Source organism: Aythya ferina (assembly GCF_964211825.1).
Source record: "Aythya ferina genome assembly, chromosome: 16".
Taxonomy (NCBI): Eukaryota; Metazoa; Chordata; class Aves; order Anseriformes; family Anatidae; genus Aythya; species Aythya ferina.
This window is the reverse complement of record NC_140315.1, coordinates 1,498,792-1,513,091: the sequence shown is the minus strand read 5'-3', so window position 1 is coordinate 1,513,091 and position 14,300 is coordinate 1,498,792. Positions and strand designations below refer to the sequence as shown.

Sequence of the window (14,300 nt, the reverse complement as noted above, 5' to 3'; positions counted from 1 at the left end):
ACCGGCTGCCCCGTCCCTCTCTCTGCGCCTGCGCGCTCGGTGTGCGCTGAGCATCCTGGGAGTTGTAGTCTGACCGCTCGTCGCATCCCAGCCCCCGCCGCCGCGGCAGAACTACACTTCCCAGAGTGCCCCGCGAGGGATGGCGGCGGCGGCCGGTACCGAGGGGGAGCGCGGAGGCGGCGGGTGACGGGAGGCGGCCTCGGAGCCCGGTGAGGGGCCGGGCCCTGAGCCCTGAGGGGTGGCGGGGCCCGTGTTTGTTTTACGTTTATTTTATGTTTATTTTGGAGCTTTTATTTCTTATTTTGGCCTCAGGGCCCCTCCGGTAACCGGCCGCAGAGGCCCGGAGCCGGTGCGGGCCTTGCAGCGGGCCCAGCAGCAGCGCAGCGCCTGCTGCCCGCGTAGGCGTCGCCTTGGTTTGTGCTGCGCTTTTGGCGATGCAAATTCGTGTTTTTTATTGTGGCGCTGGGAGATAACAACGCTGCTGGGGCTGCGGGTGCGCTCACAGGGGGCTAAGGTTGGGGTAGGTGGGGGTTCACGGGCTGCTGGGCCTGCTGAGAGCCCCCGGTGCTGTCACAGGGGTCAGGAGCAAGGCGTGAGGGCGCTGACCTGCTTGTTCCTGCCCAAAACTCTGCTCCTGGCTGTATCCCATCGCCTTCCTTCTTTCTGCAGGTCTTATATTTACTATAAACAACTTAAAGTCTGTCTTTAGCTCTCCTTTTAGCCCCAAAGCAAATAAGAAAGGTTTGAACTGAGAACAGAGTTCACCGAGGACGCTGTGTGCTATGAGGTGGAACAGAGGTTGAGCTCCCCGAGAGATCATCCCTCACCTGCATGCGTTTGCAAATACGATCTCTCCCGGGTCTGTTATTTTCCTGATGTTGCCATAAATATAAAAGTTACTGATTAAAAAAAAAGAAAAAAAAAAAAAGAAAAAAAAATATTTATTTTGTGTTGGGAAGAAATTAGGTTGTGAAATGAAAGGTTTCTGGAAATGACCTTAATGATCATGTTTGTTAACGATTTCCTGGCATTCGTTGCAGGAGCAGGATGTATACTTTGCTGTCTGGGCTCTATAAATACATGTTCCAGAGGGATGAGTACTGCATCTTGATCCTTGGTTTGGACAATGCTGGTAAAACGGTGAGTGTTTATTACCGATTGCATCGGATCGCATGCAACTCTAAACATCCCTGTCCTCCAAAGATAAAACTTGCAACAGGCAGGTCAGTCTTTCTTCATCTGGAATGTGAGTTATTTTAGTGACGCTACCCCCAAAGAATCAACTTTTCCCTTGTATTTAAATGCAGCATAAGCTTTTTGGGGGGGGGGTGTGGAGCCGAGGCTTTGATAATCCCGTAATCACCCGTGATCCCTTCTTGCTTTGCTAAAATAAGGAGCAAGAACAGTGGTTTGTTCCAAGGTAGGGCAGTATCTGTTGGAACAGGATTCTGCAGTAATGAAAAGGCAGGTTTGGGGTAGAATTACCCAAGCTAGTAAAATATTTGAGAGTAAATACTTTTTCACGTTCCTTTTCAGACGTTTCTTGAACAAACTAAAACTCGATTTAACAAGAACTACAAAGGGATGAGTTTATCCAAAATCACAACCACGGTAGGCTTAAACAGTAAGTAAATCTGGATTTTTTTCAGCTTTTTCACAGTTAGACAACAGCTGATTCTTAGATGTTTGAGGTGTTTAAAAATTGACAAGATCAAAGTAGTTCCTGGAAATGGAGGTCTTGTCTCCCAACTCCCCGTGTCTTTTTGTGAGAGAATAAAGTTGGCTTGCTTAGCTTCTGAGAAAGAAAACTCAAAGCCTTACAAAAATAAAATAAAAACAGGTATCCCACATCAGTGCTAAGCTCAGAGGTTAAGTTAAATTTTACTGGAGTTCTTTGGCCTGATTCTGATGTTATTTGCACTGGCACAGTTCTGTCTGATATTAATGGTCATTTTTTGCTAAGGTATAGTTCTGTTGTTGGAAGTAGCACTGGATATGATTTGCTCCTCGAGAAGACTGTGCCATGCCAGCACTCTTAGGGGGATGTGCAAGTGTTGGTGCTTTAGAGAACACCTTCAGATTTCACTGGATTGCTTTTTTTCCTTCTTTCCCTCTAGTTGGTACTATCGATGTTGGCAAAACTCGGCTAATGTTTTGGGATCTGGGAGGCCAGGAGGAGCTGCAGTCTCTTTGGGACAAGGTTGGAGATGTGTTTTTTCTTTGATCAATGTTTTTGTCTCTTTCAGAATTGCAGAATTATGATCGTTTAATAATCATACAGTTTTATTGGTAACCTTAGTCTTCAGCATTAACAACTTTTTTTCAGAGATTCAAGTGTATCTGTGCAAGATTAGCAAAGATTGTGCTTAGTATTTGCATTGTTGCTTACAGACAGCAATTACCAACCTGTTTATGAGGGTTGTGGTGGCAGAGAGGAGCGTTTCAGTGGTGAGGGGCTAGGTGTGTTTTTTCCTGTTTCATTCAGTAGGGCTTCAAACAGAACAGGCAATGCGTTTTGTGTGCCAGCATTCTTTTCTCCAGACATACATGATGAAAACAGCTGGCTCTGACCGGTTGATCTCTTTCATGCTTAGCAAAATTTTACCAAATTAAAAAAATCTAGAAGAGGAACAAATGGTCCTAGCTGCTCCATACACTAATACCTGTTATCCTTTCAGTATTACGCTGAATCTCACGGAGTGATCTATGTCATTGACTCCACTGATGAGGAGAGACTCTCAGAATCTAAAAGAGCTTTTGGTGAGTACGCAGTATTTTAGCTGCACTGTGATTTCATCATGCATTGTGGCACAGTTCTCATCGCTATTTTGTCTGCTCCTTGTGCTTGAAGTACGCCGTGTGGCCTGTTGATGACCCATTGGTAGTACTTCTGTACCTTTGCATAATAAATCAGTGTGTTTCTGAGGCAAAAGTGTTGGAAGTCTGTCTTGTCTGTAGCACAAGACTTCGTTTCATCGCCTATAGTGACCTTGAATCACTTTTTGTGCTTACATTAATTATTTTGGAATTTTTCCTTATTTTGTTTTTACCACCTACTTAATTCTCAGTAAAGTGCTTTGAACATTACAAATGAAACTATAAGACGAGGAGGAGCCTCTTGCTTCATCAGGCAAGAGATGTCTTACGTTTATGCAACGTTGTCTTCCAAAACTGGCTAAATGTCTCTGGTTTTGTTTCTCTGCTTTACAGAGAAGATGATTACAAGTGAAGCTCTGGAAGGAGTTCCTATTCTGGTGTTGGCTAACAAGCAGGATGTAGAGGTAAGATTATTGCAGACATGCTTCTTAAATGAGCAACTGGGCCTTGAGAAGAAGAACTGGGCCTCTGCTATTACCTAGTAACAGCACAGCAAACGTATGTGAAGAAATATTGTCCTTAATCAGATAACATCTGTTCAGTGAAACCTCTTTGTTATGGAACGTTCCGTCACAGACTGTAAATGGCAATGAATGCTTTTTTCCTGAAAATAATTTAATATTTTTTTCCTAGCATATCCAGAACTGTAAAACTGTACTCGACAAGTTTGTGGGTGCTGTGGTGTGACCATTAGGTGATGCACCCAGGGCAGTCCCTGCCTTTCCCAGCACTGGGAAAGAGAATTGGGAAAGAAAAAAAGGAAGAGAGAGCCTGAAGTGATCGTGGTATCTCCCGTATTTTACTTCCTTTTCCTTCCATGCATTGTACTGGAATTCCAGGACTGCAGTTTGAGAGATCAGTCTCTAGATGGAGCTAGAAGCTTTCTGTAGAATTTGGAGTGCCAGCCTGTAGAGCTGTGATCAGGATCTCCTTCAAAGTATGCCAGTGTGTCCCAGCTTCTTCTGGACTTTACACCTATCTCAGGGAGTGTACTTGTAGGAAGTACTTGGGAGTTCCACAGAAATCGCTTTGGTTATAAAGGAGGATTTCATTATATTGTTGTACAACACAATAGATCTTTTGGACGATGATAAGGTTACCTAGCCGTAAAAATAAAATAAATGTAATTGCACTTAAGAGACAGCATGAGATTCAGAGCCAAGACTCCTGATTTCTGCTCCTGACATTGCTGTGAACTCTGATATCTGGGGAAATTAATGATCTTTTCTATGTGGAACCTGGAATATTAACTCATGTTTCCATGCCACACTGCAGCTTTATAGCAGTGAGCAGTAAGCAGCACTCTCACCTTTAGCTTTTGGGAATTAAACTACATGCAGTGACTTGGAAAGCTGTTCAGTTTTCCTTATGGCCGTATATGCATTTTTTTATTGTGGGCATTCTACAAGGGCCAGCTCTTCTGGCACCCTAGCTGGGATAATGAACAAATGGACTTCTTTACATGACTAGAAAGCGGTATTTGGAACAGGCTCTCAAGATAAAAACTATGAATGACTCCTTGCCCCCTCTAGAGGCTCCGAGACCAGCCCACAGATTCGCTGCTGTTATTTGGTCACAGACCTGTGATGAGATCAGCAAACCTATACTGACTGGAGGTAGATCTGTTTCCAAGAAATACCTAAATTCCATATTTATGAGCGTACTTCTGAGAATGATCAAGTGAACACAGAGCAAAGGGACACCGATGCTTGTAACAAATATTAAATGGACTATAGTGTATTATTCTTGAATAATTATTCAAGCTCTCTTAAGCAAGGTTTAGAAAATGGAAAGGTCTGTTTCTCTTCCACTGACCGAGCAGAAGTGAAGATCCCTGGAAGGAAATCGCCCATTGCAGGATTATCATTGGCAGAGATTTTTCAGCTCTGGATCTCCAGACATGTAATTATGACAGAGGATTCTCCCCACAGTTCCTCTGTTTTAACAGAGGGATCATAGCGAGGGAAGATAAATGATGTCTTAACCTTACTGGTATTTGTGGATGCAAGATAATTTACGTTGATTACATCTTTAAAGGCCAGAAGAATTCTTGTGGTGAAATGTATCAGAATTCTGACAGAGATTTACATTCCTAGCAGCAAGCTAAAAAAATTTGGACTCAGTGCCTGAAATCGTAAAGTGTAAGATTTTTTTTTTGGCTCAGAAGCTAAATTCCTCGTAGAAAGAAAATTCCTCTGTTAATAGTCACAGCTAGAGTAGAATGCATCCACGCAGCACTGCCTGAGTGGTGTGTGGTAGTATCAGGGGGTGGATTACAGTCACAGACTAGGAAAAAATTAACATCCTGATAATAACATAGATTAATTTTCTCATACGAGGAATGTGCTCTGTGTTTAGCAGAGGCTTCAGTACTAGATCACTTCGTAATTCATTCAAATACTGATTCAAATGTGTGTTGTGGGAGGGTTTTGTTTGTTGTATTCTAAGAGAGCTACAGCTTTGTTGGGGACACAGATATCTGATATTTCATGTGGACTCCCAAGTCAGAACGCCATTTTTGAAAACATCTGGTGGTTTTGCTCTACTTACTGTTTACTGCAGAGAAAGCTGCAAAATAAGAATTTTCTGTTGCTGTTTTGATGTGAATACAGCTGCTTAAAGGTTTCCACAAGCTCTGTATTTCTGAGCTGTGAAATGAACAGTTAAAACTTGGGGATAGAATGACCAATTTTGGAATACTGTTAAAAATAGTAGAAAGAGTGGGCTAAAAAACAGTCTATGGAAAGAATTAAGTGTTGTGTGATGTCTCTGGCAGGAAGCATTGCCTTCCTAGCTGTAAGATAAATTTTGGCAATGTAATCTGAAATCCCCAGAGTGATGGAAGGAATTGTGTCTTTGAAAAATTGAAGGAGTCATGGAGACTGGCAGCCTCTCTCTGAAGTCTCACAGTGTTATCTTCATGGTACAGGTGTTAGAAAATAAACCTTCTGCACAATGGCAGTTCAGAGTTCCAACTTACGAAATACTACAGCTTCCCTGATAAATTTGTCTTAATTTCAAATAAACTTACTAAAAAAAATAATGTAGCATAGACTAGGTCAGGCTAGATAGACTATGCCTTGAAGAGCCTGTGTGGAAAGATGATTTACAGTTCATTCTTGAGGGGAAGTTGAGATAGAAGTATGACTCCTCGAGTTGTGAGTTTTCCCTGGTGTGGCAGATAACATTGCTCCAGAAAGGTCATCTGTGGATTTTATTGTTGTAATCTTACGCTGTTTATGTTATCACAGATCCCGTTTGCCTAGTTTGCTCTTGATTTATGTGGTTTCAGTTGGGAAATGAAACACATCTGTAAATAAATACATTGTAATGGAGACAGGGAGGAGGAGAAGAGGGGAACTTAGAAGCCACAGATGACATTTTCTCCTAAGCACGAGAAGCTCAAATGCTCCTTGTTGAAATGATGGGCAAGCTGCCTCCTCCTCTGCTGTAAGACAGGATTCCAGCCCATGGCTTCCCCTTGAACAGTAACACAAAGCTTTTCGGCATCAGCTCAGTGGCCTTGTCCTCTCTGCAGTGCTGCTGTGCTTCATCCCACAGGGAAAAAAATGTGCCTTAGGCCACGTGTAGTGTCACGATGCAGTGACATCCTACTACAACAAATGTAAATGGTGCAAAGTTTCAAGCAAAACCCTTCCTGAAAGAAATCCCCATGGAGATCAACAGCTGGACAGCTTCGTGGAGGTTAGAGCAGGCCACCATTGCACCAGGGAGTGAGAACGGGAAGGGACTGGGAGGGATTAAGGTGGAAATAATATGGTTACAGCAGCTGTAAGCTACACGTGGACATCTTAAAGGTGACAAGGTGAAGGAGACAGGTTCGCTGTGCTGCTGGACATGTGCAGGTTTCCTGATGATATTTGGGAAGTTCATTGCCCATTTGCTTTGCAAACAGAAGTAAAGAACAGTGTTGCAATGCTCTGCACCATTATTTTCTACCTTTCCTATGCTTTTTCTCACATTTCCTTTCTAAAAGTTCTGAAACGTATCGTCATCCAGACAAGGAAAAATTATTATTCTGTGGCACTAAACTGCGACACATTAAAGTATATTTCAGGAAATGTTTGTTCAGTTTCACTCCGTTGGGGTTTAACCTTCCTGCTGCCTGCAAGTGTCATTTACTGAAAAAAAACAAAACAAAACAAACAAACAAAAAAAAACCCACTCCTCCCCAGTTATTGGGTAATTGATTTGTCTGGAACTCTGGCTTTAATCAAGAATTAGTTGGTCCTGCCTTTCTTATTTGGCAGTGAGTATAGTGTCAAAAGTAAATAGCATCTTTTAGAAACTTGCAGAGAACGATCATTTGGTAGTAATCTCTTGCCCATCTTCCAGACATATTGGTATGAATTCCTGCTCCCAAGTCCAGTCTGACACCTGTGAAGTCAGTATTTTATATATATACATTTTAAATTTATTTATAACTGTTTATCCTATGGATGACAGGTCATCGTTTTGAATTTCACACTTTCCATTTGGCAGAAATCTTGAAATAAGTTTTTATGGCTCTGGTGCAGTAAATACATAGTGTTTCTGGATACGATGTCAAGCTTATTAATTGAAACTGCTAGTTTGAAATGTAACTTAGGTCATAAGAAAGTACAGTCATAAAAAATTGCACAACTGATGGATTCTTCAGGATGGAAAGTCACAAGTCTGGATTTAAGGGCACTGGGTGAATTGGGTGTCATTAAACTCCTCTCAAGCCATTTCTTAAGAACCGCTCTTAGTTATAAGCTCTGAAACGTGCTTGTTTATCACACAGTCATCCTTGCAGTAGTTTCCTATATCTAATTTCTCCAGAACCAGTATTTTGCAAAAGGAATACTTGCCATCATTAGTTTCCATCTTTCTGCTGAGTTAAGGCCCAGGCTTAGAGAAGACTGAATTTCTGTTTGTATGTAATCTGTACTTCCAAAGTATACTTCCACATGGACTAATCCTTAAGACTCATGAGGATCTGGTGTGGCATTTGAGTAAAACGTGTTTGAGCCTCACAGGAATGCCAAAATCTCTTTGCGAAGAGGGGAAGAAAGCTGGGCTCATGGCTAGCTAAAATCCTTATATGGCTTGTCCAAGGCTTCTGAGAGCAAGCGAGCACTGAGATCAGAAAAGGATTTTCTGTGTTAGTGCATAAGAGAGTTTAATACATTGTGCCATCTTGACTGAAGCAGAACTTTGGATGTAGGAGGATTCATTTTGGAAGGTCACTGTCTCTTGTAATGTAGCTCTTTGATTTCCTCTGTAGACTTGTCTGTCAATACCTGACATCAAGACAGCATTTAGTGACTGCATTAACAAAATCGGGAAGAGAGACTGCCTGACACAAGCCTGCTCTGCTCTTACTGGGTGAGTCTGGGAATGGATGGTGTTCTGGTTGCTTGAACAGTTGCAGGGTATCATACAAGCAGAACGACAATTACAGGGTAATAACCACTGAAGGGAGCTGCGCTTCCTTCTGAGCAGTGACAGACACGTGGTTGTGAACATTGGATTCGCATCAAGTCAGCAATTCCACGTGTAGATTCCTTCTGTAAGACCTGATGAAAATGTACAAGCCTGGTCTACTCATTGGCTCAGAGCAATGGGACTTGGAGGCATTTGGAGCTGTTGGTTCTTCTCCTTTATTGTCCCCTTTCCCTACAAAATAATCCTGGCAGCAGTTGGTTTGCTACAGCTCCCAGCTTTTATATAAGAAGTCAGTTGGAAATAGAGCTGTTCATGACACTGCCAGGGCAGTGAGGGGTGTTCCATCATTGTTGGAGTAATTAAGCTTTTGCTTTCATATTTTTTGGTGTGCAGATGAACTTTGTTATGTAGATAATACCATAGATATAACAGTTTGTACAGTAGAAAAGCATGCGGTTTAAGATGCAGTGACTAGAACAGACCAAAATTTGGGAGACTGGGATTCTCCATGCCTACCACGACCTTGACCAAGCCACTAAATTCTCAACATCTTAGCATCGCTATTGCATGTTGTGTCTTGCACTACTTTGGTTGCATTTTTAGTTCTTTGAGTGAAAACTGCTTTTTTGCATTAAGGCAAAAGTACTGTTGCGGATGACTAGAAATATTCTATGAATTGCTGCCTGTACTGAATCCAGAGCTCTGAATTTTCTTTTAATGTAAAAACAAAGCTGTAATATAATACAAGCTACTGCAAAGGGGTGAGTAAAGCCTTTTAAACTGTGAGAAAAACCTCTGCTGTCTGCGTTGCTGAGAATCAAATGTCATTAAGCAGATGATGAGCACAAGGGCAATTGTTAGGCACTGGCTAGAAAAGAACAATTAGATAATAATCTTATGAAATGTAACCTTTACCATTCTCATGTGTTGTTTTTTTTTTTTTGTACAAACACTTCTGTTTTTGATCGATGTGGAATTTCCTTTCAAAATTTCATTTTGAGTTTGCAGTAATAAAAGACTTGCAGAAGTCCTGGCTGGGAAACTGTACAGGCCAGTGAGTTGCTTGGCAGCCCTGCACAGATGACTGTAGAAGTTTGAAGCCAGGATTGGAATATGTGATAAAAGTTTGCTGAGACTTGCAGCAAAATAACCTCAAACCAGCTGACTGTCAAGTCTTTTGATGCTTGTTCATCTCAACATTTCCACAGAGTTGATGACTAACTAAACTGGATGTAGACTTGGAGAAACAACTGAAAAATAAAAGATTAAGTGTAAATGCCAAATGGAAAGAAATTAGTTCCCCATTGTTTGTGTGTATGAGAAACTATCATAGTAATGCATAAGTGCAGGGCAGAACCCTTCGCTTGATCATGTAAGTGGTCAGTTAGGGACTTCATGAGCCATGTTTTTGTGTTTTAATCTTGCCTGTGTATCTCATTTCCTTAGGAAAGGAGTGAACGAGGGAATTGAATGGATGGTGAAGTGTGTGGTGAGGAACATTCACCGACCTCCAAGAAAGAAGGACATAACGTAAGACCTTCCACGTCAGCCAAGAAACGGACAGTCTCTTTCCACGGAATTTAGTGTTCTCTTCAAAGAAGGTGGTCCACCAGATTTCTATTACACCTGATTCTTTCCTAAGTTTGGAGACAAACATTCTCTTCCTGTGTCTAAAACACTTGAGCAAAGAATTCCAACTGGGGTGGAGGGCGAATCTCCTACATCAAATATTAAGTCATTGGCCTAAGATCATAGACTATGTGGCAATCCACACTTTATTGCAGATGAGAAGGACTTAATTTTCTACTGTATTACTTCATGATTTGTGGTTTATTAGTCTAATGGGCTAGAGGCCAGTGACATGGAACTCTCCTCCCTTGAAGGAACTGGGCAGGTGAATATGAAAGGGGAGGGAGCCTGGGGAACCCTCCTGCCTGAGAAGACACCTTGCTGCTCCAGCCCCATGGTTACTAAAGGTGGTGTTACTGTCCCTGTTATGCTGTCGTTTGTATAATGGGGAGAGACAGTGTTGATTATAACTCAATTTTCAGTTGGCACGTTGATTCCTGACTTTTACCTGTGGTAAATGGAAGCCAGCAGCAGCACAGTGGGACACTGTTTAAAAAGGGTGTTAACAGTACGGGAACTCCAGAAGCACTGCCTTGCTTTGACTGCCAGTCTCTCTGCTGTGCGTTCCCTTTAATTGTAAGAATAATTGATCATCTTCTGTAACTGGAACGAATTGAGGCCCTCTTTGTGTAATTTCTAGGCCAAAAGCTGAACCTCTAGGCAGGGAGAAATCAGTATGCAATAAAGTTTCCTGCTCCTTTGAACTCGTCTTTCTGAAACAGCTGATGAGTCTTTTTAAGTTCGGAAACAGTGGTACTTAACCCTCTAGGTGTTTAAGTTCGGAAACAGTGGTACTTAACCCTCTAGGTGTTTAAGTTCGGAAACAGTGGTACTTAACCCTCTAGGTGTTGTTTTTTTGTTGTTTTTTTTTAAAGGAAGAAAGAACAGGAAGGCAGCTCTCAACGTCAGCCAGTGCTCACTTCTCGTGTAGCTTATTTAGCTGGTTTAGCTGACATATCACTAACACTTTTCCAAGTACCTCTTTGGAAATACTTGGATTCATTTTGTGGTGCTTTGGCAGTGGGCATTGCTCTTCGTGTGTTTATTTACTCCTGGCGCTGGTGACCATTCGAGTGTTCGCTCATATGAGTAAGGGTACATTATTCAAGCTCTGTTTGAGCAAGTTAGATAGTGGTATTTGTTTAAATATATGGTATTTGGCATCTGACAAAGAACTTTGTGCTAAATTTACCACTTGAATTTACCACTTACTGCTGATTTTTTCCGCAAGAGAACATTAATTCCCTCTCATTTACGTGAGGGAATTAATGACGGAATTAAAGGGAGCTACAGTACGTCATTAAGCGCATGAATCTAGTGGGAGTAACTTCATACTGAAAAACAGAATCTTACTTCTCTATAACATTAAGATAATAGAAGGCTAGGCGACCTATCAGATGGGATTTTAGTGAAAAGAAAATTGGTACAGAGTTGAAGTGGTTTCAGTATCTGGTTCAAATTACTTGCGGTTACTTGCTCTTGTTAGAACGGTAGGTATAACATCATACATGAGTTTGAGTTTGTGTGGTGTAAGTGTCACTACCGCATTCCAGAAGAGTTAAAACACAGCAGATCCAACAAGAACCCAGATTTCATTAAGGTTCTGTAGATCCAGGAACCCATCTCAGGTTTCTTACGCGCTCTGTGGACATAGAGGATGACTTCAAGATGACTCATCTACCGTAAGAAGTGGCACTTCTTCTGGGCACCTCATGTGTTACAAGGCTGAAAGCTTCAGGTGTACAAGAGAATATTACTCAGTGGCTATTAACTCGAACGGAAATCCCTCACTTGGCTGTCTCTGAAAGCCTAAGGATTTTCAAGGTACCTGGCTATTGTTTCGGTTGGCACGGTTGATGCTAACAATTAAACTGAAGATGTGAAATGGTGGCTGGTGGAGAAAAAGTGCCTTGCTAAGAGACAAAATGCTTTAGTCAAGTAACATGCAATGTCTGTTTAATGGGATATAATTTCCCAAGCCATCTCCATACCCTTATCATATCTCTTCCTTTCCCTGGGAGACAAGAGAGGAAAAACAGTTCTGAGCCCAAGGACACAGCTGTTCTCACAAGTGTCTAGACACAAAGACTGCTTTGTAGCATGTATCAGTGGGACCTCTTCAAGTAAAGCAAACATTCTGACTTAAAATTACAAAGTTATTGCGTGGGAGCATCTTCCATCCTGAAAGATGAATGAGCTGTGAGGCATCAGTAGGAGCATGGACTGATGCCCACAAAAGTCAGGGAGGATTTCTCCAAAAGTGGTAGTGGAAGCCTCTATGTCATTCACAGTTAGCTTCTAGTGCAGTGACAGCAATTATTTCACAGGTCACACAGATGCAGCTGCTTGCCTCAGAGGTCTGTTCTAGGAAAGAGCTTAGCAGACAGGTTTTTTTTAAGCATTACAGATAAGTACACCTACCTGGTACTGTCAAATGATTTCCTGGGCGCCTGGTGAGCTCAGCAGGCAAGCACGGTCAAACCTATTGTTGAATTGCTTTGGTGTGTCCTCCGTGCTGCAGCATGACCGCATTGAAAGAATTCGGCTTGATCAGCTGACAGGTGCAAGATAAATATCTTGCTGTGCAAGCATGACCTGGACGTGTATCTCCCCGATCGCGTACCGTATACGGTTCCTTTACGTGAACAGCAAAAGAAATGGAACGCTGTGAAGTCAGCTGGGGTTTTTGGTTCCATCTGCTCTGTGTGGCCATAAATGGCTGCATAAGGCCACTGATGACTTCCTCCTCCAGCTGACTTTATTGCTGCTTTAGTCTGTAGAAGCAGGTCTGTACAGCTAGTGATGCAGCGGTACAGACCCAAGGAACAGGAACAAATTAATTTGAAAAAAAGCATTCGGAAAAGGAATGGTACTCGGTGCGTAAGCACTGCTAAAAGAAAATCCCCTTGAGGTAGCCAAAGATGGTATGCTGATACCAATTTTGTATTCTGATGAGTAATTTAAAGGTAATTCATCACATTTTAGAATAACGCCTTATTTAATTCCTTAATGCAGCACAGACTTTTATTTAAAATGCTTTTGCATTACAAGTCCCCTCCAAAACCTCCGAGCTATGCCAAGATATTTGTAAGCAGATCAGTTTTTGTAAACAGTATGTCAGATTTTGGATGCTTTTGAGATGGGCCTGTTTGGACCATACCCATTACCAGCAATTCATTTCTCTGAAGAGTTGTTTTATATTCTGAAGGTGAAACAGATTCATCCCAGCAATCGCTCTTTCCTTTAACATGCTTTGTTAAAGGAAATGCATACACTGAGATAAAGCTAACTGGCTAATTACCGTGGTAGTTACTCCACTTGCCTTATTTGAACGCTGCAGGAAGATTAATTTTCTGCCACCCCTCTGGAATTTCCCTACTAAGCAAATATTTACTAGCTGTTAGCAGCAGAACGCAAGAATGTTCCTTTAAAACAAAGAGCAAAAAAAAAACAACCACCAAACACAATGTTTTTGAGAACTCTGAATCATAGCGCTACCCATGTGGTGGCAATTCCAGCTCCATTTGGAACCGATGAAAGATGAGGACTAGCTGGGTTAGAGCTCCTTCTTGCTGGTCCTAGCTAATCCCTTCCCAGTGCAAGGCAGCAGCAGTGTGTTAGCCTTGCTTCAGCGGCCTGATGTGTGGTTTTCTTCTGGGTTATGCAGATGCCGGGTCTCCCCCCCCTTGCCACGTCATCCCGTCCTGCAGAACTGGCAGAAACACCGGGACAAAGCAGCCATAGCTTCAAGCTAAATCCATCCTTTTCTTGAAGGCTCTGGCCAGCACCAGCTATTACAGAGCACACTGCAGAAGCAACACAGAGACATTTATGGGGGTTATGTTGCCCCAGGCCATATTTTCTCCTTTTTTTACTAAAATGAAACCAGCCTGTAATACTGGAGTGGACTTAATATCCTTCTGAGTGCTCCAGAGTGGTTTTATTCCTAATTTAGCTATTGTCTTCTCTTCCTAACCATCTACTTCTGTACTGCTGACGTGTCCTGTAACATCACTCCTACACGTCTAGCACGTCCACCAGTTCAGCTAGGGTAAGGATCTGCCTTTCCACATTACCGATAGTGATCTCAAACAAAAGGATTTTTTAATGAGTCTGGAAGCTTCTTTCTCCTTAGCAATGGTGCTGTAGATGGATGGGAGACTGCTGGGTTAGTCGTGAGTTCCAGAAGAATGTGCTTGTAAATAACTTTGAGGTTAGCGTAGTTGTTTATAACCCCCCCCCCCACCCCCCCATTGTGGGTTTACAGTTAAAACAGTCCTCGGCTAAAATCCTAGATCAAAGTTCCTAAAAGGTTCTGACTTGATTTAGGCATTTCACTTGTTGAATCAGGATCATGGGACTTC

General features: G+C 42.2%; 1 protein-coding gene across 2 annotated transcripts; it reads left to right on the top strand.

Annotated features, from left to right (window-relative positions):
- Window positions 1–71: 71 nt before the first annotated feature.
- On the top strand, window positions 72–10,640 carry ARFRP1 (ARF related protein 1). 2 transcript variants are annotated; one of them, XM_084538180.1, is made up of 8 exons: window positions 72–209; window positions 1,041–1,140; window positions 1,537–1,624; window positions 2,118–2,200; window positions 2,679–2,760; window positions 3,211–3,281; window positions 8,147–8,247; window positions 9,754–10,640. In XM_084538180.1, the coding sequence occupies exons 2-8, from the start codon at window positions 1,048–1,050 to the stop codon at window positions 9,839–9,841; spliced, it is 606 nt and encodes a 201-aa protein (XP_084394306.1). In that variant the 5' UTR covers window positions 72–209; window positions 1,041–1,047; the 3' UTR covers window positions 9,842–10,640. The 2 variants fall into 2 exon arrangements, with proteins under 2 accessions (XP_084394306.1, XP_084394307.1); XM_084538181.1 differs by having other exon boundaries at window positions 191–493.
- Window positions 10,641–14,300: the final 3,660 nt, after the last annotated feature.

Excerpts from the sequence above, each read along its gene's own strand:
- ARFRP1 (XM_084538180.1), top strand. The coding sequence starts at position 1,048 with ATGTATACTTTGCTGTCTGGGCTCTATAAATACATGTTCCAGAGGGAT. Across the intron at positions 1,625-2,117 it reads AACCACGGTAGGCTTAAACA|TTGGTACTATCGATGTTGGC; the intron begins GTAAGTAAATCT and ends CTTTCCCTCTAG. Across the intron at positions 8,248-9,753 it reads GCCTGCTCTGCTCTTACTGG|GAAAGGAGTGAACGAGGGAA; the intron begins GTGAGTCTGGGA and ends TCATTTCCTTAG.